Raw genomic sequence first — 26,236 nt, 5'->3', positions numbered from 1 at the left:
TCAGGTTTAGAGGGATAGGGCAACTGGTTCATACTCTGAGGGTCCAAATGTATTTCCCTACCCGGCCATTCCCTCTGAATCACAGGGGGGCTCTGCCCCAGGGAAGCCCGCTGTCCATTGGGCATCTGCTGGACAGGGACTGGCTGCCATACAGGTGTCAGAGTTCCCCACCACATTGGGAGATAGAAGATACAATGCTGACGATATTGCTTATCCATTCAAAGTAACTCATTACAGAATTTGTTACAGGACTTATTTTTTTTTTTTGAAATATCTAATACCAAGAGATCATATGCAAACCTACAGTGGCTTCAAACAAAGCCAGGAGGGATGTTGGAAAGAATATCTTGTCTTACACAGAAAACATCTAAAGCAGAGGGTTATTAAAGTATTTGAACCATTGCTCTCCAGAGCTAGTGGCAGTGTTAGACTCAAAGCCATGGTGCCTTTCCCCTAGTTGTACTCCTTTCCTGACACCCCCGCCTTACTTCTGCCAGTCATACTTTCTAGCAGTTATGTGAAAATGTTCTGGCTATATTTGGAGTTTAAATGATACATATCAGGGTGCAAAGCAGAAGAATCCAGGGTAAGGGAATCAGGTAGGAGAGCGTTTTTTGTTTGTTTGTTTGTTTGGTTTTTTTTTTTTTTAATGCTTATTCCTGAGCATCTGTCTCAGATTCACGAGACTCAGCTGGGATTGTCAGCATTGCGGGGGCCTTCAGACCGAGCTACACAAGGCAACGGTCAGTAGGAGGACTGGTGCCTTGATCTCTTCGTGCCTCAGTAAAATATGATTCTCTTATTCTCCTGGTACTTGAGCAATAGAAGGACTGAGTTGCCATTTACTGAGATGAAGAACATTGAGAGGGGGTGAATTAAGGTTACGGTCATATTTGTAAGTGGGTTGAACTTGATGAAATATTTTAATGTGCATGATCTCATTAGATCCTCACAGCAATATTAACTTGCAAGAAAATTACTATTAATGCCACTCGACTCTCAAGAATTCTGATGGTAAAAAAAAAAAAAAAAAGAAGTAACTCTTGAGAGATCGCAGTCTCTGTAAATTACTGAGCCAGAGCTTGATGACAAAGTTTTCAGCCCCAAGATCAATGCCCTTTTTTTATACATCACATCAGGCCAAGGTAATTTATTTGGAGTAGTTAAACAGACCATTTGTACCACATAATATAATCTTGGTCGAATCAATTTGCAAGCTGTCAGGTTGCCCATTGCTTGTGGCGATCATGAATTTCTTCATCTTTTCATGGTACAACAAATGCACAGATATTGGTTGCCAATCCAAACGACAAAATGCCAAATTCAGTATTTAAAAAAGTGGCTTATGGGGCACCTGGGTGGCACAGCGGTTGGGCGTCTGCCTTCGGCTCAGGGCGTGATCCCGGCGTTGTGGGATCGAGCCCCACATCAGGCTCTTCCGCTATGAGCCTGCTTCTTCCTCTCCCACTCCCCCTGCTTGTGTTCCCTCTCTCACTGGCTGTCTCTATCTCTGTCGAATAAATAAATAAAATCTTTTAAAAAAAAAGTGGCTTATAAGTTTATGTAGGAAGAATACATAGCACGTAGTACAGAAGGTAATTTATTTCCTATTTGATACCTGAATTCTTCCTCTTGCTTCCTTCTTTCTTTTTTTTTCTTTTTTTTTTTTTTACCTTCTTATGACCTAAGGTGTAGCCCTTGCTTTGGCATTCACCAGCCATGCAAAATTAGATAAGCCCTAAACTTTCAGAATCCCAGTTTCCTCATTTGAAAAACAAAAAGGTCGACTTCATCATTTCTAAGGCGTCTTGCACCTTCGCAATATATAAAAATGCAGTATATGATCGACATGCGGGGTATTTTACAAAGATGGCTCAATACAATTGGATGAATAATTACTAAATCACTAGCAAATAAGATTAGTAAACTCAGAATAAATTCTTCAGCCACACCATTTTTTATTATATCAAAGATAAATTTCCTGTTTTCCACAATAACATGGCATGCAATTGTTTTAATAAATTCTTATTGTTAATTTAGTTTGCATATTACCGTCCAGTTAAAGACAACACAGCACACACATCAAGAATACGAGTGCACTGGACCAGTACCATTCAGCATAAGAAGGGTTTGGTGAAGAAGAAAGACAGTCCTGCATTCCAGAAGACTCTTTAGCCAGCTTCCTCATCTTCTCTGATAACATAGTATTTAATGCCAGGGGCGCCTGGGTGGCTGTCAGTTAAGTGACCAATTCTTGGTTTCGGCTCAGGGCATGATTTCATGGGTCATGGGATCGAGACCCATGTGGGGCACTCGGTCAGGCTCTGTGGGGAGTCTGCTAGAAGATTCTCTCCCTTTGCCCTTCCCCCCACTTGCACTTGTGCACCCTCTCACTCTATGTAAAATAAATAAACAAACCTTAAAAATATTTAATTCCAGGAATTGGTACTTTATAAACTTACATATTTAAAATGAAAGCATAATCAAGGACCCTGAGAGTAAGCAGACATTACTGTATATATACTTTTTATAGAGTAGATATAGACCAGGAGAATTCACTATAAAATGATATTGTTGTCTACACTCCTGCAATTAACTTAACATTTTGCAATGAGAGGTGTCTTCAAGAAAAATACAGCCTAGTGAAAATTTCTCTGTAAAACGAAATAATTATGATGGAAACCAGCCATCCTTCCCTAAATGATGTTTCAGGAATAATACTGGAGATCGTTCGCAGGGATATCACAGCCTTTCTGTTTTTAGTGTTTGCACGCTGCAAAATCTTGACCTCAGAGCCACTGCAGTTTATCTGCCTCCAGAGGCGCCGGGAGTTTGCACTCTGCAGCCAGAACTTTTTCACCCCCTCCTTGGTTCTCATATGTAAGTGACTAGGGCCATGCTGGACCTCCTCCCACGGACAGCTTATGTTGTAACACAAGTCCCCCTTTTTCGGTCATGCAAGTCTAAAGCTTGGTTTGATTGCTGTCAGGGCAACGATTCTATCACCTTACCTTTTTTTATTGAAAGTTCCAACCACCTTTGTGCAACTGGAGTTGTCTCCCCCACACACGGCACACTTGTCGTACTGCAGCTTTGAGCCGATGATGCCGTCACAGCCAGTGCGCACACACTTGCCCCGGACGCAGATGGAGTTACTGTAGGGCCTGCACTCAGTCCCATCCGTCACCTGAATGACAAGGACCCCATGAGCAGTGGGAAGATACCCGTGCACAGGTACTTGGTTTCCATGGTAAAACAGCAAGTTCTAATTTGTGGAGGTTTTCATTTGACTGGGATAGTGCATTGAAAAATAACCGACCAACCCAAAACCAGAGTGTCCCGGAGTACCTTTTTTTTTTTTAAGATTTTTTTAAAAAAAATTTATTTATTTGACAGATTGAGACAGCACAAGCAGGGGGAGCAGTAGAAGGAGAGGGAGAAGCAGACTCCCTGATACAGGACCCGGGGATCATGACCTGAGCTGAAGGCAGACGCCTAACCATCTAAACCACCTTGGGACCCCTACCCTGGAGTATCTAGCTGAAAAATCCTTGACGTCTTGGCAGAAAGCTGATCTGGGATTAATGTGGGTTATGTCCTTTCTCTCTTGAGCTTAATTCCAAATATGCCAGGAGACCCAAGGTATTCATCTCCCTTTCTGCCCACAGAGCACAGTCCCCTGGTATGATTTCACTTAGCCTGGGGGACTTGTCACTTGTGTGGAAAGCAGAAAAAGAGCAGGCTCAAGATCGCTGAGATCCTTCTTTGTGGCATAATTGTTACTATAGTAATACATTTGAAAATCTGAACTTGACATTCAAAACCTTGTGAATGGCTGGAAAGAATTCCCTATCACGTGCGCAACTGTCAGATGCTGAAATAGAGACCCACAGATTAGTGTAGAAACAGTCTGGGGAAGCCAGAGGGAAGTACTTACTGGGAGACACTGAATGTATTTTGAGTAAAGGAATCAGTATATACTTAGAAAGCTAGTTATAAAAGAGTACATACATGGACTCTGGTTTGTGCATATAGAAATAAGATATGTAGTCATATGTGTAAATAAACAGACGTGTTTTGTATTTGTGTACATACACTCTTCATATGCGTGTGAGTATGTGAGTGAGTGTGTGTGTGTGTGTGTGTGTGTGTGTGAACTGAAGTAGGGTGTATTTCAACAGGCGCACAGCTCTCCAGATGGTGGCATTGCCAGGTGATAGTTCTGGTCTAATTCTTTGTCATATTTGTTAAACTAAAATGCACTATCTTGCAATAAAAAGATAAAGTATTTTAAAAATTACTTCAGTTGGACATTAAATTATTTTCAGTCATATTTCATACAAATCTGAAGGCCACTTTTAGAAGTGATTTGAAACATAGCACCTGCTTACAAATTAGATAAACAGTGTTTTAAATTGCTGCATAACATGGATTGTGAGAAATAAAACTGTTAGTAATTTAGAAAATGCACTTCTGTGAAAAAATAAGGGATAATTTCACATGCATATATTATCACGTGTATAATGATAGGGATACTGATTCGTATTAAGGGTGCAAGACATTTAAAGGTCTGGGTCAGAGATGATGATCTTGAAACCTATCTTCATAAATCACCAAAGGAATTCTTAATTAAATGATAGAGAAGTAGAAAGCTTTTTTTGCTTTCAGTTCCCTGTACAAGCATACCTAGGAAATTCTAGTTGTTTTCACGGCTATTTTGAAGTGAAGGTCACACCTCACCTTCCTTGACACAGAGTTACGACTTTTCAAAAATAGCTTTTAAAACATTTACTTGTTTGTTTACAGAATAATTGTTGTTCTTTGTATAAGGTTTGCAAATATAGACACTACAGAGGTGAAAATAAAACCCTCCAAAATCTAGTCAGCCAAAAAATAATGACTGTTGATATTTGGTATCTCTAGGCTTCAATCTACCAAATAATTTCTGGCAAGAATGTCTACTGCTTCTGGACAGTTGGCGTGCAGTTACCTTTGGAGAAAACACCACGTAGTAACCGGTGCCCTTAGCTCTGCAGGTCAGTTTGCACACGTCCCCCAGCAGGACCCCTGCATATTTGGGAACCCATTCCACAAACGTTTTGACTCCTTTTGCATCAGACTGATACCCATTTTTGGCCTCACATTGCTCATGACGAAAAGATTTACCTAAAAAACAAACATGTCATGTTTTTACTTTGTCTATTCTGAAACTTAGACAGAATCTTGTGCATTTAACTCATTTTAACAAGAATATGCAAACTTTTTTCAGGGCCTCTTTACACACCAGCCTTGGATTTTATCTGTACACGGGAGTTGAAAGCAACAATTATTTTCTTCCTACTCTCAAAATACCTAATTATTTTTAATAATAGTTTAAAACAATCGTTCATGTAGTTGTTATTGATTTGAACACTGGTGGAACTGTGAAGTACAAGATTAATGGTTATTTCTCCAGCCTCCTTTATTTATTACTGCTAGAATACAAATTACACGTGGCACATGGTGGTTACCGACACTTGGGAGCAGCGTACCGTTAGGTGGGCAGGGCATGACGTTGCAGGAGCGGTAGATGGCCCTCTTCCCTGTGCAGTAGCGGCCACTGTTTCTGGGTGCAGGGTTATTGCAGTGCCGATAAGCAAACTGTACTCCTCCCCCACATGAGCGAGAACACTGGCCCCAGGACCCCCAGGATCCCCAGTTGCCATGGCTTGATGTCTGAAATAGAAAATAGAAGACATTTTAATGCAGAAGGGAGAAAAAACATTCCAAATGTACATTTGGAAATCACTTGCGTTCAATGCTGTAGTGGAAACCCCACCACAGGTGTAAATTTTCACTGAATTGAACATGGCCACAGATATTGGACATTCTGGAATTGTAGTGCAATTCCAATTCTAAGTGAGTCATCTCTTCTGCTCCCTGCCACCCCCTGGCACAAGTACCTGAATGTTTCCCTGGCAGTTCTGAGCACACTGCAAGAATGACTCCAGGTTTCTCTGCACCTTCTCATATCATACAATTCTGTTAATAACCACTTGAACCATAGCTAACTTTCTGTCCACTCTGATCCTGCATCTTTGACAAAATACATGATGTTGAAGATTTTGCATGATGCCTGCGTAGTTGGTTGTATTTACATTTCTTCTCCCTGTTTAGCACGGACGTTCTGCAACCCTTTGTGGATCTCACACATCCCATCGGAGACAGAGCCTCCGTCACAGGCATAAATGTATTTGACCTGAGTTTGGCTTCGGTCCTCATTAGACTAGAGTCCTTCTCTGTAGAGAGGGAATGTGACAGATGTTGAGGTGGACCTGTCCCCATGCACACACCACTTGCGCTTACACCACGGGGGAATAATCATTCTGGAAAACAGGGTAGCAGGAAGCGGAGAGACTTCCAGAGGGAAGAATATTATAAACTCCTTGCTGAAGGACGGGGTGAAGAACTCCTGGCTGCTGTCAGAGTATCTGAGAACGCACAGTTCTGGGATAGTCTTGAAAACACATAAGCATTGTGCCGAATGTCAGTGCTCCGCTCGGGAGTTTGAAACTCAGAGGACAGCCAGCAGATGCTTTGCCTGGGCCTCTAGAGGAAAAATATTTTAACTGGGAAAGAAAGCCTTCTGGTGATAGACCCACACATGTCACAGGAATGGACCTCAGATCCTGCGTCTCCGGGCATTGCGTGACAAGCAAATCACTTACTGAGTAATATTTTTTCTTGGTTTTGTCCACACACTTGCCCTGCAGGCAGATCCTCCCTTTCCCACATGGTGTCCCCTCCACGGCGGGCAGCTTCTTGGTCAGACACACCATCTGGCCCTGGCGCACCACGGCACACCAGAGGCGGGCGCAGACGTCCATGCCCGGGCACACGGAGTACTCGGGCCCAAACGTCAGGTTGCACTGCTGCGTGGCGTCGTACATCTGTCCCGGGAGTTCCTCGGGGCCCAGGATCTGCTTGCGCGGTAGATCTAGCAAACAGTTACCTGAAAGAAAAACCGAGACTGACCACTGCGCTCTGTTTAGGTTTCAAGCTACTAAAGTCGTGGATCTGAAAGTGCAGGGCTCCAGCTGCTGTGGGAGCGTCACGCACCCACAGACGTGCAGGCTGAGGCCCTGGAGAGGGGACTCCCCCAGGGACGGAGCAGGGACTCCCCCGCGGATGGGGGAGGGCACCTCTTTGCGTTCACCAACCCCTTCCGGGCTTTTCAATGGCCTGTATGCTCCGGGGCATCTCTAATGATGGCAGTGATATGATCAAATAAAATTATTTTGCAATAATTAGTTGTGAAAATAGCCATTGGGCTGAGGGACTAGGAGAAATTGGGATGGACCTAGAGGAAATAATATAATGGACATAACAACAACAGCGACAACAACAATAATAGTAAATAAGCATTTACAACTCTGAGAAACAGAGTTTCTCCACATACTCTATTTATACTCTTCTCCACGTTTGGCTTTTCTCTTCCTCATGTGCCCGCCCAAGCCCCTCCCCATTAATTCCCTAAATAATAACAAAGGGAGACCTCGTTCATTCTTGCCCTCAACAAACATTTGGTCAGCACCTACAATGTCCTAGCAAACATACTAGATACTGGGAAAATGCAAAAATGACCCAGATCCACTCCCAGCCCCCGGGGTTTCCCAATAAAGTGGAGACAATAAAAGATATGAAGTATTTCTTCTAGACTTACGCGAATTTTTATAAAGAATTCAGGAGTCACAGAATAAAGGATCAGTGGGCAAAAGAAAGACATTATCTTTGATAATTTGGGATGAAGCCCATCTTTTAATCCTTCTTCTTTGTCACCATTTGGGTCTGTTCTTTACTACAACTAGTGGTTGTTGGGTAGTTCAGTATGTCGCACAAGTTAGTTGGTGATCTCCTTACAGGATGTGGGGGGTATAAAGGAATGAGCTTGGGGGATCAAAAGAAGTGGGCACGCAGGCGGGCAATGCAAATTCAGAAGCTGATATGAGCCTCCCCTCCCCTCAGAAGCTTCCCTAAGAATCCCTGACCTGTAGTTAACACTATGAATTTTCTCTGGGCCTATGGGAACATGCACATTGCCCATCAGTTTCTGCCCATTTTTGTTTACTTGGGATTTTGGGATTTGCTTGCCAACTATTCATAGTACTAAAAATAACAAATATTTGTTACACATTTACACCATTCTCTCTTTCTTAAATGGATTCACTTATTTAATCCTCACAAGAACTCCACAGAGCAGATTCTAGTATTTTCCTTATTTTACAGATAAGGAAACTGAAAAAGGAAAATAATAGGCCACGTTCACATAGCTATTAGGGGTTTATGCTCTGAGCCTGACTTCCTCATCATATCCCATCTCACTTCTGCTCCCCATGTGGATAGATTTCTTGTTTTATTGTTGACCGGGCAGGCATGTGGAGGGATCCTTTAAATGGTGGATACCGTGCCTAACGGTAGAAACACCCAGTCCAAAGTCGAATTCTGGTGAGTGTTCTTGACCAAGTTAGTTAATCTCTCCCTAATTGATTTTCAACTCTGTATAATGTTTCTCTTCTCGTAAGGGTAAAAATAACTAACAGAGATACGAAGGGTGACCAGAAAAATACAAAACAGCGACAGTTGATACTATGCTCAACGTATTTAACAATTTTAGATATATTGAGAGTCATTCTTTTTACTTAACAAAAGAAAATCACATTTCAGCCCTACTTTACCGAGACATGGAATAGTCAGCATGTTTTAAGTATACTGCAAATATTTTCACAACTACATTCAAGTTTCTTCAAAGTGGATACCTTAGAATTTGTCAATTTGTGATGGAAGCATTATATGAAAATGAATACAGAGCAAAGTTCCTATTTAATTTCAGAGCCAGAACGTTTGAAGAGGTAAAGCTTCTGAAGGCAAGCCAGAAAAAGCATTAAAAATAAGTATCCAGCCAAAAAGAACTTTGGGAGAAAAACATCAAGTTAAAAGAAAAACATCAACATGGAGTCAATAGGAAAGAATGATAGTAAACCCTCACTCAGCTTTGTTTAGGAGATGGCAAGATTAGGCACTGAGAACTCCATGAGAAGCGTTATCTTCATTGTTACATAAAAAAAAAAAAAAAAAAAAAAAAAAAAAAAAAAAAAAAAAAAGAACAACAACAAGAAGAAGAAGATTGTATAAACCAGGGAATGCTCCACAGATTACTGATGTTACAAGACTGTCAACAAATCTCTGAGACAGCAAGAATGCTCTCCAATTCTTCAAAAGTGCTGTTTTAGGAAACTTTTATTTTACTAAAAAGCACAGAACCATTAAGACTGCGTCACTAGGGGTTAGCTGGGAAGTCTTTAGCATGTGTGGGTACATGTGGCCTGGGTCCACCTTGTTTGTCTGGAGCCAAAATAACTCACCACCTCTTTGTGGACGTGTAGTCACTGACCTCTTTCTATTTTCCTAGGACATGATAAGAAGAAAGAAATGCAGAATTCATTTGAAATCAACTTATAACAAGGAGACTTCAAGATGTGGCATCTCTTTAAAAAGCTTCATATCAAAGCATACGTTTTGTTCTGTTTTTGTTGATTCCAGCATAGCTGACTTGTGATGTTACATTAGTTTCAGGTCCAAAGTATAAGTTTTAAAAATGAATCACACATTTGCTTTGCTATTAAAGATACTGTATCTCAGCTCTATGGTTTTGCCTTAGAGATCACCTGGCGATGACTTCCTGCTTATAATCAAATGATTTATTTCAGAACTGCCATTAATGTATTATTCCAACGTTCTCATCAGGATTTGTTGCTGCTTTAGTTTCTGTTTACCCTGAAACATACAGTCTATCAATTTCATCTATACATTGAATTATGTCCTTTTGCAATAAAATAGGTATAGACAAATCTCACAAATGGAATGCTTTCCATTCTTGTACTATGGAACAACAATAAAAAAAATTAATCTAGAGCCTAATTCTGAATCACATGGTATGAAATATTTAAATCTAATAGTGGATTGAATAATATACATTGTCTTTTTTTTTTTTTAACGTTACAGATTGGGGGAAGAGTGAAAGAGTCAATCTGTCAATCTTTCAGTATCATTTGCATTGAGCTCTAAAAGTTGCCAACCTACTGCTGACTTTTCTTAATCTGCTTGACTCTTATTCTCAACTGCTTCTTCCTATCTAGTTCACATATTTTTCACTTGATCCCTGTCTGAAATCCTATCTGGACTTTGCTGCCAACATTTTGCCTGTTTGTTCTTTTCCACAAATTGTCAACATGGTTTTTCTTTTCCTCCCTGCTTCCTTCTTTTCTTTTGTTTTAACGTTTCCTATGTATAAAAATGGACAGTTCCCAAAAGAAAGACAATAGGAAACGTGTCCATATTGCGTATATGTTTTTACCATCCATGTTCAGTTAAATGCTTAAAGGTGAAAAATGAAAAAGTCAAAGGCAGTGGTTTGTGATGGACAAACAAAGGAAAGAAAGTGGCAGTCTCTCCACGGCCACACAGTATGCTAAGCGTGATGGAAGGTATGCCAGGTCTTCAGGAAACGAGACAGAAAAATCGTTGGCTTTTTTGTATCTCATGGCCAGCACTCTTTGTCCTTCATTTTAATGATTAATGAAAATTATCAGATCAAAGTTAGTTCTCTATTTTTTTCATATTTTCTTCTCTGTTTACACTATGGTTATTTCTGTCCTCTCTTCCTTTCCCATACACAGGCACAAAATTAGGCATCAGCCAAATAGCCACAGCATATCAGAAATCAATTAATATTCCTAATAAAACTCGTCCATTGCAAGCTATCCCCTTTTACTTCTAAGCGTATCTCCCTGGCCTGGCAACTCAAAGTTCTTTTAGGTCTTTATTTGAATGGCTAACATAATAGAGAAACTGATGCATTACAAGCCAGGTGGCAGAGAAAACTTAAGGGCATTGAAATGTATAGACTATGGTTGCTGACCGAAAGCCATTCAAGGGGTCTTTGTGTGAAACTGTCACAAGCTTTAAGCGCCCTGTTTAGCAAAGGTAGTACCAGGGAAATTAGATGAAAAAGAAGCATAGTGTTTTTAAAAACACAGGTCACCATGTCCTTAAAATATATGTCCTATTTGCAGACTCTTTCAAAGAACACATTGTGAAAACTGTGATACTATCATGATGGACCTTGAAGTGTATGAGCATTACCTTAAAAACTGAATGTTAAGATCCTATTGATTACTAGCTTATAGTCTCCACAGACAAAAGATTCAGAGAACTGGGTTTCTAATACCATTTTACCTCCAAAGTTCTGTGTTTAGTGGATGGCTGTAAACTTAGTTCTTTAAATATGCTGCCTATTACTATTTCAAAGCTGTGTCCAGATTTTCCTTAGCAGTCTGTGTCAAGACGGTTCTTGAGCTGTCTCTGTGTGGAAGGTCGCCTTTCTCATCCCCTGGCACTGTGGACTTAGGGATATAGCGGACACGGCTATCTTTCCTGGCTTCAAGGTTATTAGCCTTTGAGAAAGGAAATTCAATAGCCTGCTTTCACTGCACAATTTCCCTGCCAGTGCTTACCTTTATTTCTGAGGCCTCGCCAGCTTGCCTAGAGCTAACTTGTACAAACACTGCAGAATGTCAAGTATCTTGGCAAGGCTGGTGGCCCTGAGACATGGCTTCTCCTTTTCTGAATCACAAATCTGTAGGCACAGTTTTTTTAACGTGTGCACATTGACTTTTCAACCATAACAGAATTGCTACATAGTTCTTGGAACGAAATCAGGAAACACTCAGTATTAATGAATTTACATTTGGCAGTGGGAGAGTGCTACAAATGTCCAGCTACTTATGGCTAATAATTTTAAAAACAAATCAAATAATTTGAATTTAACTGTGCTTTAAGACCTCATTTCTCTAGCGCTGCTGGAGGTGAGAGGGAGATGTATGAGCTATTATCCATAAATGGATTTTCCAGATAAAGAACTCTTTAGGTCCCATCGAGAAATTGTGTAAGTTTTGTGAGAGCATCTCCTTAAACACAGCAAAGACTTTGCTGCATTTATATTAGTGTCACAGTTTAATTTTCCTCAATAATTGCAAATCATTTTTTTGTGGCTATCGATGGTGGTATCATGCGGGAATACAGGGGTACCTTCAGGGATCCTGGGGATGTGATACCGTTTTTGGCCGTTTGGAAAAAGGAGCCAGACCTCTGAGCTTTTAGTGATTTAGGGCTACACTGAACAGCTTTTCTGGTTTCTCCCTTATTGTGAAATGATATCCCTTTTCACACTTAGTCTGTCTGTCCAAAGTGCAGCCCCCAGCCCCTTGCCACGACTATTTCGTTGCTTAAAATTGTTATGGCCTAGAAAATTAGTACAGAAAAAAATAGTAGAACTATTTCTATTAACTCTGAATGAATGGGCTCGGCATGGAAGTCTGAGTCATTTCCTACAAGCAAAGCAAAAGGGTTTTACCATATGGTTTTTCGGTATCAGTCAAGTCTTCTAAGAAAGATGTGTTTGTTTGTGTTTCTTTCCCCTAGGACTTTGATGTTCTCCCCTAAGGTCTGAAGTTGAAATGCCAGAGCCTCAACCATCTCAAAATCGTGCTTACTAGTTCCTATCACCACACTTTCACTTAAACTGACTTAAGTCAGTTTTTTGGTGGCAGTGTAAACGTCGCTAAATTATTTGAGTTCACATTTAAATGACAGTGCTTAGAGCGTACCACCAGTTCCCGCGAGTGCTGTTTTGAAATGAGCATAATTGAGCTTTGCTAACCCTAACCATGGTACCTTTGCCTTCTTTGACACTCCATATTCTGAAATGACTTTATTCATTATAGGCTACTGATAAAATCAGTGTGTGTGTGTGTGTGTGTGTGTGTGTGTGTGTGTGTGTGTGTTTGTGTGTGTATGTTTGGATTATAACACAAGACTGCATAACCAACATATTCAAAAGTGAGAGAGTCTAAGCTTGAGGAAAGGAGTTAATTAATACGTAGGCTTATTAAGAATTTGTTGTTCCAAGAATTTCACTAATTTAGTCAATTTATTTAACATATACATGGGAAATTCAAAAAAGATTGTATCAGTGCCAGTGAATAAAATCTATGTCTACTAAATTTATGTCACTTGGTTGTTATCTACCATGAGGATCTCTGGAATGGACACAACGAGATGCATAAAATATGTAAGTTTGTTGCAAAAGTTTTAAAAAGCTGAATGTGGACTCTTAAATACAGAAGTAATGTTAAGAAATGAAGACAATACTGAAAGCATATTTACTGCACAAAAAGTAAGATCATGAATTCCACAAACATGAAATAAACGAATCATTCCAAAATTATGGCAATAAGGAACAAAATTCTGCACAGCATTGTAATTAGCTGACCTAATACTTGCACAGGAAAAAAAAAATTGGTCCCATTTTAGCCGTAAGTATTTGCTGCCTTAGCAACTAAATCCATTCATTTAGGGATTCAAAGTTGAGCTCAAACTTTTGGAATGTGTAATGTGTGATTCTGAAATAAAATATTAATGTTATTTCATTTTCAGAAAACCTGAAAAAAAAAAAAGCAGCAAAAGTGACATTAAGAGTGGAGACTAAGGTTCCACCCAAGAGGGACTTTATTAGATATTGACTTGATCAATGTGGACAGGCAAATAATTAGGTAAACATTCACTGCAGGACTTTACCAGCATTGAATCAGCATTGTAAACTGAGTTACACAGAAAATTAGCACTTATTATTAGTCTAAAGGAAAAGCCTAATACATTTATTCTTAGCGTTTTTTTCTAATCTTTGAGCTATTGGGATGTCCTTTTAATGAACAGCTTGTATTGAGGGAAATTTTAAACTAGGCTAGGCATGGATTGTTTTCAGGAACAGGATATTTTAAAAAGTTTTAAGTAGCTAAAACATTACCGGTTTACCACTAACGTAGCAAAACTGAGTTAATGAACAGATTTTTCCTCTGAGAGACCAAAGAACTATGTGGTAGAGTTCTTTTTTGTCTGAAAAGAGTTGAATTCATCAATTGTTTTGATATTACACAGCCAAAGTTCAAGGTGGCCAGTGCACTAAGATATTACGAAACATTAGGCTATAAACTTCGTGGAACTAGGAAAAACACTATCACAGACTCTCTCTAGCTAACTCTAAACCATACATCATGAGATAATTTTATGGACAATTATTATGATCAAAAATTTCTGTCATATTCTGTTCAACCACCAGTTTTGGAAAGAGACAAATTTTAAGAGAAAAAAAAAAAAGGAATGAGAAACGTCCATTTCTACAACGTGAGAAACTCGAACTACATGGTGTCTGTATTTGAACCACTTCCACTCTGACGCATCTGTCCTCTTGTGCCTCTAGTAGTTTCAAGTCATGTGGGATGCTAGGAAATTAGCAACAGCTTGTTTTGAAGATTGCTTAAGGGTCAGAATTTATTATTTCTAAAAAGTGCAACTTCTTTGGCATTTTTATATAATTTACGGCACTAATCCTCGATTTGCAGAATTTAATAAAGTAGGTTATGCTCTTGAACTGTATCTAGTGGATAAAGCCAAAGATTTTCTTTTGAAGTTCTTAAAGTGCTTTCCCACTCTTCAGATTGATTTTCTGTTTCTGTTCTACAGTTTTCATTCTACTTCCAGGAGAATCTGCTGTCAGGATGAAGCCAGATTCTTCCAGTGAACACAAATTTGAAGAGCTTCCTTTCCTGGTTTTCCAGTGCCATAAAGAGGATCCGACAGAATTGTCACCTACATTTTAACCACACCCCTATAATAGGCATGTAACAAATAATTCTGAGAGTCATATTAATAGCAGGGAAACAAGATGTCTGCCAACATTCTCACAGGAAGCTAGTGGTGAAAGGCGGAATAAAAGCCAGGCTTTCAGGGCACTGGCTAGGCATTCTGTGTGGTCTCCCACACTGCTTCTCTTTTGAACTTTTCAATTCCAAAGCAAAAATACCATAGCTATAATGCCACCAAGGACGTTGGCATTAGACACCAACAGAATGTCCCTCTGCTCCCTTCCTGACCCTCTCTAAACAACCATTGTCTCAGGGGGCATGGTGGGCTTCATGAGGATGTCATGAAGTAACACTGGTAATAATCCCCTGTAAGTGTTGTTATTGAGCCCGTGTTGTCTTAAATGACACGTACCGTGGCCATCATCCAGGAATTCTGTGATGGTGGCTGAAGTGCACTTGGACCAGGGCTTGGATGCATCGATACTGGTTAGGATGGAAGACATCAAGCGCTTATCTTCCGTGGAACCAAAGTTCTCTTCACAGAACTTGGAATCATCATGGGAGAGGCCAAGAAGATGTCCTAAAGCAGAGAAGAGAGGGAATGCAATACTGGGTGATTTTGCATTTCTACTTTTCCATGACAATTACACAAGCACTTGGTTTCCCACATATTCCCCCCAATTGTACATGAGTTCATTTTAACTGCCTTCTCATGCACAGACTGGACCCCCAGGGAAATTAAAGCTGCATGTAGTCAGAGCAGTCACTTTGGGTGAACATTTAGGGGAAAACTGAAAAATTACACAATGGAGTGGATGTTCCCATAATCCATCTGGATCACACATGCTCAATGACTTGTGAAACAGGCCTTATTTAGAATCCAGGATTTGCAAGGCAACTGTGGGATTATGTCATAGCCTCACTACATATTATTTTGATTACTTGTCTAATTTTCCGCCTTCTCTGATCAACCATAAGCCCCATGAGATCAGAGAGCATCTCCTCCATCCACTGTTGAAATCTCTGTATTTAACTCAATGTTCCTCAAGTTGCAAACACTTAATAGATGGTTTTTGAAAATCAGTTACTTCTGTTTTCTTGGCCAAGTTAATAGGTAGCTATCCGAGAAATGACTGGGGCGGGGGGGAAGAAAGAGAAATCATGAACTTGCCGATTCCAGGCAAAGTTCACCCTTTCAATTCTTTCATTTAGAAAGTTCTGCATGTTTGCTAATCCCACAAATAAATGCCATATTTTGAAAACATACCCATTTACATTGAAGAAATGTCTAAAATACCAAGATGCCCATCATGGATTGTTAGAGCTTGAAGAGAAAACAAATACTAGAAAGATAAGTCGTTGTCCAAAGGCACTCACACACGGTCGTTGCAATCCCACACTGCATTTCCGGTCTATCAAGCTAGATATCCTAACCACATTCTTATCACCAAAATTATTTTTTATTATATAAGATTAATTTTCACATAGTCGAAGAATAAAATGACATTCACCAGTAAATCTGAAATGCCATTTTAAAAAAATTCCAGGACAGTAGTTTGTAGAGACTCTAAAAAAGCAGACAAATAGACCTCAGTTGGGTTTTTGTTGTTGCTGTTGTTGTTGTTTTTGGTATAGCTTTATAGAATCATACACAAAGCGTTAAAAAGGGTGTATAAAATACTACAGCAAAGTGATTAATGCACTCTCTTTGGGCTCCTGTATGCCAAAGGCAGGGACTTTGGCCATTCTGCCAAAAAAAAAAAAAAAAAAAAAAACCAAAAAAAAAAAAAAAAAAAAAAAACCAGAAAGAAAAAAGAAAAAAAAAGAGTCCAGCATGCAACAGTAAAACCCAACAGAGATGAAATCTTTCATGCCACATTCCAACTACTTTTGGCCAACTTGTTAAATCACCAACACCTCGTAACAAAATTGTCCACTGGGCAGCTGCTTGCTGTTGTGGCTGAAATTAAGTGGCTAGGGCTCAGTGACCCTCCAAAGATCCACATTTTTATGGTATTTACGCAGTTATTTACTTCCATAGCATTTGCCAGCCTAGCAAGTTTTCAGTGGGAAAACCCTCTTGCTCTCACGTTTTATTTGCTCGGTAGCACGAATGTGCACCAGAGTCTGTGAAGTATGTCCCAAAAGACTGGCAGGGCTTTCTCCAATCTTTGGGTGGTATGTTGATTTTTTTTCATGCAACCCGCAGCTCAGAAAAAGCCAGAACCTTTCATCATGCCCTGCTCAAAACGGCTCAAAGTTACTTAGTACATCTAACACTTGTTGAGAAGGCACTCCTTGCTTCTTGAACTTTCCAGCGTAGAATCTTTATCAGCTAACATTGTGGGATTTGCGTGGAAGCTTCACACTTGGGTTTTTTCCCCCTGGCATAGAAAGAGAGAGGGGAAGTGGCCTAAGGTGACCTCTGCCACATAACATTGATTGGAAAACAGGTTTTATATTTTAGAAAAACATGTGATTTTGCATTCTAGTTCATAAGATATTCATATTTATTTAATGAAGCAACTGTCTTTTCCTCCAAATGTGTCTAAACAAATAGAACTTTCCAGATGAATATTTTTAAGATTTTATTTGAGAAAGAGGGAGAGATTGAGAGAGAGAGAGAGAAAGAGAGGGAGAATGAAAGAAAGCATTAGCAGGGGTAAGTACAGAGAGAGAAGGAGAAGCAGATTCCCCTCAGAGAAGGGAGCCTGACATGGGGCTGAGATCATGACCCGAGCTGAAGGCAGATGCTTAACCAACTGAGCCACGAGGTGCCCCTAGATGAATTTTTATTATAGCATCCAAGTGATTTTCACCTCATTAGGAGGGTAAGTTTCAGAGTTTGGATTTAAAATACAAGGCCATGTAGCAAACACGAAATTCGCTTTGAGAAACCTGACATAGTACCTCAATTTTTCCTTGCATACCAGAATGGTGAGGCGTCTAATTTTGTAAAGATTTCAATTATATAAGCAAAACCATTTATTTGAAAATATTTTGGTACAGTTTTATGAATCTTTTGGCATGTGACTTGGCATAATATAGCGAATTTTATCTTCCCTAAATTTACTAATTTATCAACGTAACTTAATTGCTGCCAAAGATACGTATGAGGAATTTTTTATAGGGCAACCAGAAAAGACTGCCATTCTGAGCATGAACAAATTTTTGTTCCACTTCAGCAAGAGCTAAAAGAAGATGTGAATTTTGTCAGACCTGCAAAAGTGAGTCAGGAATGGGTGGCTTGAGGGTCAACTGAGAGGCAGACTCTTTGGAGGAATGTTTTGTCTTCCATGAAGAAAGTCTGTCAGTTGGCTGGGAGAGGCATGCTCTCTCAAGGACAACAGGAGTCATGGTCAACGTGAAGAACATTTAAGCACCCACGGAAACTGGCAGCCAGTTCCAGTAGCTGGAACCAGGGCACAGTGAGACAGACCCATGTGACTTCCCTTCAGGAGCTGGACAGGAATTAAAATGGAAGATCAATGTGAGGGATGTTTGGATGCTCTTCAGGAGAGACGTGACAGCCATACTAAGGGCTGGGAACAGCAAAAGAGTGGTTATTTTCAAATGTGATCCCCCAATCATGATGCTAAGACATCTAATGTCAGTTTGAAATTTGCCCATATCTTTGAGCCCTGAAGTGGCAAGACACTTATAAAGGCACAAGCTATTTTAAAAGGACACTCACATTAGAGAAAGCACACTATGATACTAAAAGCTCAGGAACAGAAAAATCCAGAATCCAGGAAATTTAAAATATAATGTAGCTGACAATAATACAGATCAAGTCGGTGTTGTGAAAGGCTTCATCAGAATGTATCATGATGTTGGGGCGCCTGGGTGGCACAACGGTTAAGCGTCTGCCTTCGGCTCAGGGCGTGATCCCTGCGTTATGGGATCGAGCCCTGCATCAGGCTCCTCCGCTATAAGCCTGCTTCTCCCTCTCCCACTCGCCCTGCTTGAGTTCCCTCTCTCGCTGGCTGTCTCTATCTCTGTCAAATAAATAAATAAAATCTTAAAAAAAAAAAAAGAATGTATCATGATGTCACCAGTCTCCTAGGACACCCACCTTTTCCAGTGAGAATTTGTTCATCAGTCACCCTTGGAGATGTTTAAAGTTACAGGTGTAGGTTGGAGACTAAGCATTTCCCCAACAAGCAGCCTCTAGCAAGATTAGCAGAGCTGGGATTTACACAAATTTGTTCCAGAGAATAAGACAACACATGACGAATATAAGAATTGTTGGAGAAAATGTTTACAACGCCTAAACTAACTTGTTACTTTATCAAGGTGTATCTCATGATGAGTTTTTGGAACAATACAGAGCAGGGTTAGTGAGGGGTGAGGTCCTTGGAGGAGGCGGGCTGACAGAGTCAAGAAACCCACAGAGAAAGGCAATTCAGAAATTTGTTTCTCGAGTCCATGTAGAAAAGAAGAGTGAAGAGGAATCAGAGAAGTTTTGAAGGTAAGAGTTTTGAAGAAGCTCAACCAAGCTCGGGCAGTAAAACCCCTCCTGAGAAGAGACAATGCGGATACTAGATTTAAGGCGACAATTCCCTGTCAGGGTTTCAAGTAGAGGCCCCACAGTCTCTCGCTCTAAGGAAGAATTAGTATTTGTATTTGGAAAAATTAATATTTGCATTTGTATGCGTATTTTTATTTAGAGGTATTAGTATTTTGTAATTCGCAGACATGCAAAAGATTGAAAAGCAGTTTGTTGGCTTTCAGTAATCTTGCTTATGTTGCTATCTTTCTTTTCTTTTTTTTTTTTTTTAAAGATTTTATTTATTTATTCGACAGAGACAGCCAGAGAGAGAGGGAACACAAGCAGGGGGAGTGGGAGAGGAAGAAGCAGACTCCCAGCAGAGGAGCCTGATGTGGGGCTCGATCCCATAACGCCGGGATCACGCCCTGAGCAGAAGGCAGACGCTTAACGACTGAGCCACCCAGGCGCCCCATGTTGCTATCTTTCTTAGTCCATCTTTAATTCTTGATTGATGTAAGTGGAAATCTCTCACCTCAAATCCTGAGGCAAGGAAGGAACAAAGACACTTGAGTAGTGGGTGCACTTGTCAATGGCATTTGCATTTACATACAAAAATAAGAAAATTAAAGGTATTACCAGAGTCAGAGGGAAACTCAGAGTAATTCGTGGGTGTAATCCAATATTTTCCCACGTGATGCAGACCTCAGAACTGGATCTTGCTTTTTGAAATCATCATTAAAAATCAAGATGTAGGGGCGCCTGGGTGGCACGGCGGTTAAGCGTCTGCCTTCGGCTCAGGGCGTGATCCCGGCGTTATGGGATCGAGCCCCACATCAGGCTCCTCTGCTGGGAGTCTGCTTTCTTCCTCTCCCACTCCCCCTGCTTGTGTTCCCTCTCTCTCTGGCTGTCTCTGTCGAATAAATAAATAAAATCTTTAAAAAAAAATCAAGATGTAAACTGCAAATGCTTTTGGAGAAAATACCGATCTATTTTATTTTTAAGATTTTATTCATGTATTTGAGAGAGAGGGGGAGAACACAGAGGGAGAAGCAGACTCCCCACTGAGCAGAGATTCCTTAAGCAGGGCTTGATCCCAGGACCCTGGGATCATGACCGGAGCCAAAGACAGACGCTTAACTGACTGAGCCACCTAGGCGCCCAATAGTGATGTATTCTTAGTTGATATTAAATCACATCACAAATACAACAGTCTTGCTAACGAATGCCCATCCCACAAAGGGACATCAGAAAGGAGTTTCTTTGGATTACATTAAGGAAATGAATTTCACAGTAAATTATGTCAAAGCCAAGTCTACAGGGTAAGAGTCTGAAATATATTGTTATCTCAGAATTAGCAAATAATTTGTCACCCTATAATTTAAAGGCAAATGGGTGACATTTCATTAAATAAATTTCACCTCTGATATTCACAATATAGACGTAGAAAGTATCTTGCCTCCTTAAATTCACAAATGAATCTGATGTTAGAAATCTGAGATCACGTATGCGGGGTGAAAGTCATGTTACTATAAAGGAAAATGTTGGTCCAGTTTCTTATTCAGCTCAAGTATTACTGTACAATGAGGGCTGACTTATCACATTAACCTCAGGAAGGAAATTTGCTTGTTTTTCTAAACTTTGGTCTGAAAATCAAACAGAATTTCAAACTCTTGTCTCTTGACCCCAAACTGACCAATGAACAAGGCGACACAGCACCACATCCTAAAAAAAAAGTCACAAGAAACTCTGTAATGTGTTTATTTAAAAAAGCACCGCTCAGATGAAGCATCTGTTTCTTAATGAGGTCATGTTTTTATTTTACCTAATTTTCCAGCTGGGATTACTGAGGTGTAGGAAGGTCTTGCCAAGGGTTGAAGAGTGAGCCAATAGCTCACATGGGATCAGAATCCAGAATCCTGGAGAAGAGAACCGGGAGCTCCAATAATTGGATCATACATGTCTATTCAAATGCAAATCCTTATGTACAAGTGACAAAATTCTTAAACTCCCATTTCAAAACATTAAACATAAATGGTAAATGTTGCCTCAATGATATAATTTGGAAGGAAGAAAACTTAATTTTTTCACCTTACAGCTAGCTGTGTCCATCTCCTTTTGAAGCAAATTCAGGATTATCTCCTGGCAAATGAACACTAACAAGCCATTATAGGATAGCAGCAAAATCTCAGGCTTTAGAGCCAGGTGAATTGGGTTCAAAACTTACCCTCGCGGTATACTAGTTGTTGACCTCAGATAGGTTTAGAAACTCTTAAAAACACGTACGTCTCTGTGTGTCAGTTTTTCCCTCTCTTGGGTGTCTCATCGAGAGTATTGACCCCATAGCATTCTGTGAGGACTGAATGATATGAAAGATGCAAAGTGCTTAGAAAATCTGCTTGGCAAATATCAAAAGCCCAGGCATTGTGAGCTAACTTTACTGTTCTCGCTGATTTCCTGGCTTTGTTATACTTTTACTTACGGGTACTCTAATCTCAAGTAGCTTTGATAAATTTTGATGTTACTAGACACTCTCAATGTGGAAGAGAAGGGGAAATTGACTACTCATTAGAGGGAAAAAAGTCATGTATTATGTTTGCGTTTCCTTTTTATGCGACCTTCAACTTGGATTTCCACACATGTGGCAGACAATCTCTAGGCCTCCCCGAGAGGAATGGAAATTGGGATAGGATTTAAAAAATACAGAACTGACACTAAACACGAAATCTCTCTGTGCTGCTAGACATATTAGTAGTATAGACCCATTCCCAACTTTCAACTGGGGGCCAAGAAAGACACAGTGTGGCATTGCTCCAGACTAGACAGAGAAAATAAAGGCTCAGTTCATGTTGATTAAAGCTATAGGTTTGGGAGTGAATACCAAGTTTAATCCTAGTTTCCTTTCACTTCACATCTCACAGTCAGTCCTGACATCTGACTGGGCACTGGCTTCAGTCTACGGTGTTTCTAGGGCCTCTGCAGCTTTTCAAAACCCAGCCTTGTTTAACCTAATCATCCCCGTGAGCACAGTCACACACGAATCAGCACCACCAGAGAACTCGTTCTAACCACAGCAAAACACGGCGGCTACGCTGTTGCCTCTCAGCCACTTCCTTAGCTTCCAACTGAATATTTGGCTTCGACTTAAAAAAAAATAAGNCTTCAGTCTACGGTGTTTCTAGGGCCTCTGCAGCTTTTCAAAACCCAGCCTTGTTTAACCTAATCATCCCCGTGAGCACAGTCACACACGAATCAGCACCACCAGAGAACTCGTTCTAACCACAGCAAAACACGGCGGCTACGCTGTTGCCTCTCAGCCACTTCCTTAGCTTCCAACTGAATATTTGGCTTCGACTTAAAAAAAAATAAAATTTTACGTATTTATTTTAGAGAGAGAGAAAACATCAGTGAAAGAGTGAGTGGGGGAGAATGTTAAGGGGGAAAAGGCAGAGGGAGAGGAACAAGCAGAGTCCCCACTGAGCGGGGAGCCCAATGCAGGGCTCAATCCCAGAACCCCGAGATCACGATCTGAGCCAAAGTCAGATGCTCAACTGACTGAGCCACCCAGGCACCCTTGGCTTTGACTTTCTAAGTTGCCTGACTTTAGCTTAGGAAGCATTTTGGAGTCTTTCATGGTGAAGAGATTCACTTAGCACATTTTATAATTAACAACTATAAAGCCAAGCTTCAGCAAGTTTGCAAATTATGGATTTCATTAGTCTAAATAAAATCAGATTGTTCCCCCTAGCATATTAGAAGCTGGCCCAACATCAATAAAATTATTATTTTGAAGAACCATGTGGGCAGCAGGTGAAATCTTTATTATTACAAGCCAATAATAAAAGTTTGATAAGTTAAAAATATAAACTCAAAATGTAAACTTACATTCATTTGAAAACTTTCTACAGATCACACTTGGATTGTAAAAGGGCCATAACCACATTCTTGCCTCCACTCAAGGCACAGGGATGGGAACTGTGTTCTTGATGGTTTAAAAGAACTTTTTAAATGTCCTAATGATTTAGTGAATGTTTACATATTCATAAGACCAAGGGGGGAGGCAAATTATTACTGCCTGTGTTGAGTCTATACTTATCAAAATCTATTTTCTAGAAGCTTGTATTGGCATCAGTTGATGACATACCTCCAGAGTCTAGATCTTTTTTTATTTTTTATTTTTTTTTAAAGATCTTATTTATTTGACAGAGAGAGAGAGAGCACAAGCAGGGGGAGCAGCAGAGGGAGAGCGAGAAGCAGCGTCTCTCCTATGCAGGGAGCTCCACGCGGGGCTCAATCCCAGGAGCCTGGGATCATGACCTGAGACGAAGGCAGACGCTTAACTGACTGAGCCACCCAGGTGCGCTATCTTTTTTTAGAAACAATTAGCAGGAAAAGAGAAGTGTTCACATTAACATGTGGTCCAGGAAAAAAGTCACTTTCCAGAATCGTTCATTTAAACCCTCCTGATTTTTACGTGATGGATAGAAAAGGTGTAAGATGGTCACTTGAGATTTGCCGTTATTTATCTTACATGCTCATTTTCAAGTTAGGACATTTTTCAGATAGAGGAGGTAAAACACCAAGGGGAAATTTTGATTAAAAAACACCGACTTTGTATTTTAAACCACTATAGGTTGAAAGAAGCAGCAGTGGGGCATTGCATGAGAGACTTAAGTCCATTGATGAAAGCCTTATTCTTAAATATATCTTCTTACTCCATATAGGAGAAATAAAGTAGAAAAATTATGGGAACATCCTGGAAACTCTCTCCATGGCTTACATTTCGAGCACAGTCTATATTTACGTTGTGTATATGAAGCAGATTGCACATTTGGGAACGGGCTTAAGCAGATTCAAAGCACGTGGGCAAAACCGAGGTCACTTCGTCACCATCCGTGGCCTGTATGTGTAACCTCCCAATCTGGAAAGTGGTAAGTGTCTAATAAAAGGGAAGGGAGGAAATTACATAAGAATGGGGTGGAATTAGAATCCAGAGCATGGTTAGCTCAGACCCATGGTTTCATGCAACAATCTAAAAATAAAGCCAGGGGCATTACCAAAGATCACACTGGCTGCAGAGGCAAGACTGTAATCATAGACAGATGATTAGGAAATATTTTGTGAGGTTATCGTCTCTAATTTCTTTAAGGTTCATACTTTATAACACATGCTCACAATATTTAGGCAAAAAGTGAAATTAAAGAATAATAAAGCAATTAGAAAATAAAGCGAATGAAAGCCAGATCCCCTTATGAAAGGGAAATTAAGTCCATATCCCCCCATCCCCAGATCTTAAATTTCTCCGATTCGGTTATATGTAATGCAGAAAGACAAATTAAGCAGACAGTGTTTGACTGAAGAATGGATCATAGAGAATTCTAAAGAAGGAAATAGAGCTGACCCAACCAAGACATTAAAAGGGAACCCAGGGCATAGTCATGGATCAAAGATTCAGGTTTGATTTTTCACATAGAAGCCTACATCTCTCCTGCATCATTCCCTTGTAAAACTGTGTCCAATCCTGCACTGCTAAGAAAAGTTCTTAACGTACATATATAGTTTTAATAAAACATTTGTTCTCATCAGCACCTGTCTTCCTACCTCTCAGAGTGCCGGGTCGGCCTGTGTCAACCCTTGGTTTGGGAATTCAGGAGGGCCAGGAAAGGGGATGCTGGAAGGTTCTTCATTCCAGCCCAGTTGCTTTGGGAGTCAGTGCAGCCCCAGAGAAGTTGCATTTACTGCCACGGAGGTCCTCCTCCAGAGAAACCTCCCCCCTCCCCAGTGCTATCCATGTGGGCGAGTGGATCACTGTAGGATTGAAGGAAGAAAAAGCCTTTTCCTCGAGAAATCTGTAATCCCTTCCTGAGAAGATCAGGATTTAGGGCTCGTCATCTTATGGATGGATGATGCCAGTTGCTTACCCAGTCCTAAATGAACCAGCCTCTGCCTACCCAGGGATTTAGAACCTTTCTTTTGGAACTTCCATCACTCCGAATAATGGTGATTAATTACTGGTGTACTTTTGAAATCATCTCTGCTCAATTACAATCCTCTCGAGGATTTGGGCTAATTCTTCTTAGCTTCCACTGCACATTCTGAATGTTGCCTTGGGCAGCTCCTGTGTTTCTCCCACTTACTCACTCGTGCACCGACATAGACAGATAAGAAATACTGACTGAGGATCTATATGTGGCTGTATTATCATCAGTTTGATCGGTACGGGTGAGAGAGAGGTGAAAGCATGTTCCCAGGCCAGAAGCTCAGATGGCATATGTTTTTTAAAAAGCTTTTTGGATATTCCAGGTCTTCTGGAGTAGCATACCAGGGAGTCACACCTCATTATTAGCCCACCTTAGAGACAAGAGATAGACACCGGGTGTTTGAATCTCTTGCATGAGACAAAACAGAGACCATCGAGGCAGAGATGGGACTCCGTCTTGAAGCTAAAGAAGTCTAATTAATAACGTGTAAATTATTATTGGTGATGTTGTTGGATGGTTGTTCATGTTAAGGCTTTATGGGTGTGTGTGTGTGTGTGTGGTGTTTCCTTAGATGGTAAGAAGAGTGTCAGTTAAGAAAATTAAGGTCATGATTAATACTTAGGAATTGAAATGTAACTACTGATTTTTCTTTCACTCCTGCAACATATTGCCTTACACAATTACATCTTTGCTTTGAAGTTATTTTAACTTTCCAAAGAAAACATAGCAGCTAGAAATCTACCCCTTGTGAAATGTTCTCTGCCTACTACCAGGAATGTGAAAAAGAAGCTTTACTTCCTGTTTAAAAATTACGGTTTTAGGTTAAAAACTAAATCTGTTTAATACAAATACAGCAAAAAAGGTATCAAACCATACTTTGCTCCCAAAAGGATGACGCTGAAAGGTGAAACATACATTTAAAATGAAATGAACTCGTTAACTAAAAAGCAAAAACAGAAGTGTATGTGGGCGTAAGTAACAGCTGGTATCTATAACCTACCCAGTTTGGTCCCTGAAATAACTCC

General features: G+C 40.2%; 1 protein-coding gene across 1 annotated transcript in view; it reads right to left on the bottom strand.

The window, feature by feature from the left end:
• ADAMTS5 (ADAM metallopeptidase with thrombospondin type 1 motif 5) overlaps positions 1-26,236 on the bottom strand; it is a 48,646-nt gene that overhangs the window by 7,841 nt on the left and 14,569 nt on the right. Inside the window, exons 4-8 of the mRNA XM_019800521.2 lie at positions 15,154-15,321; positions 6,708-6,991; positions 5,532-5,715; positions 4,991-5,166; positions 3,012-3,187 (exon numbers count right to left, since the gene is read on the bottom strand). Of these exons, the coding sequence (XP_019656080.2) occupies positions 3,012-3,187; positions 4,991-5,166; positions 5,532-5,715; positions 6,708-6,991; positions 15,154-15,321 (988 nt within the window). The remainder of the gene's footprint in view (positions 1-3,011; positions 3,188-4,990; positions 5,167-5,531; positions 5,716-6,707; positions 6,992-15,153; positions 15,322-26,236) is intronic.

Source organism: Ailuropoda melanoleuca, chromosome 1, assembly GCF_002007445.2.
Source record: "Ailuropoda melanoleuca isolate Jingjing chromosome 1, ASM200744v2, whole genome shotgun sequence".
NCBI lineage: Eukaryota > Metazoa > Chordata > Mammalia > Carnivora > Ursidae > Ailuropoda > Ailuropoda melanoleuca.
This window is presented reverse-complemented; position numbering and strand designations above follow the sequence as displayed.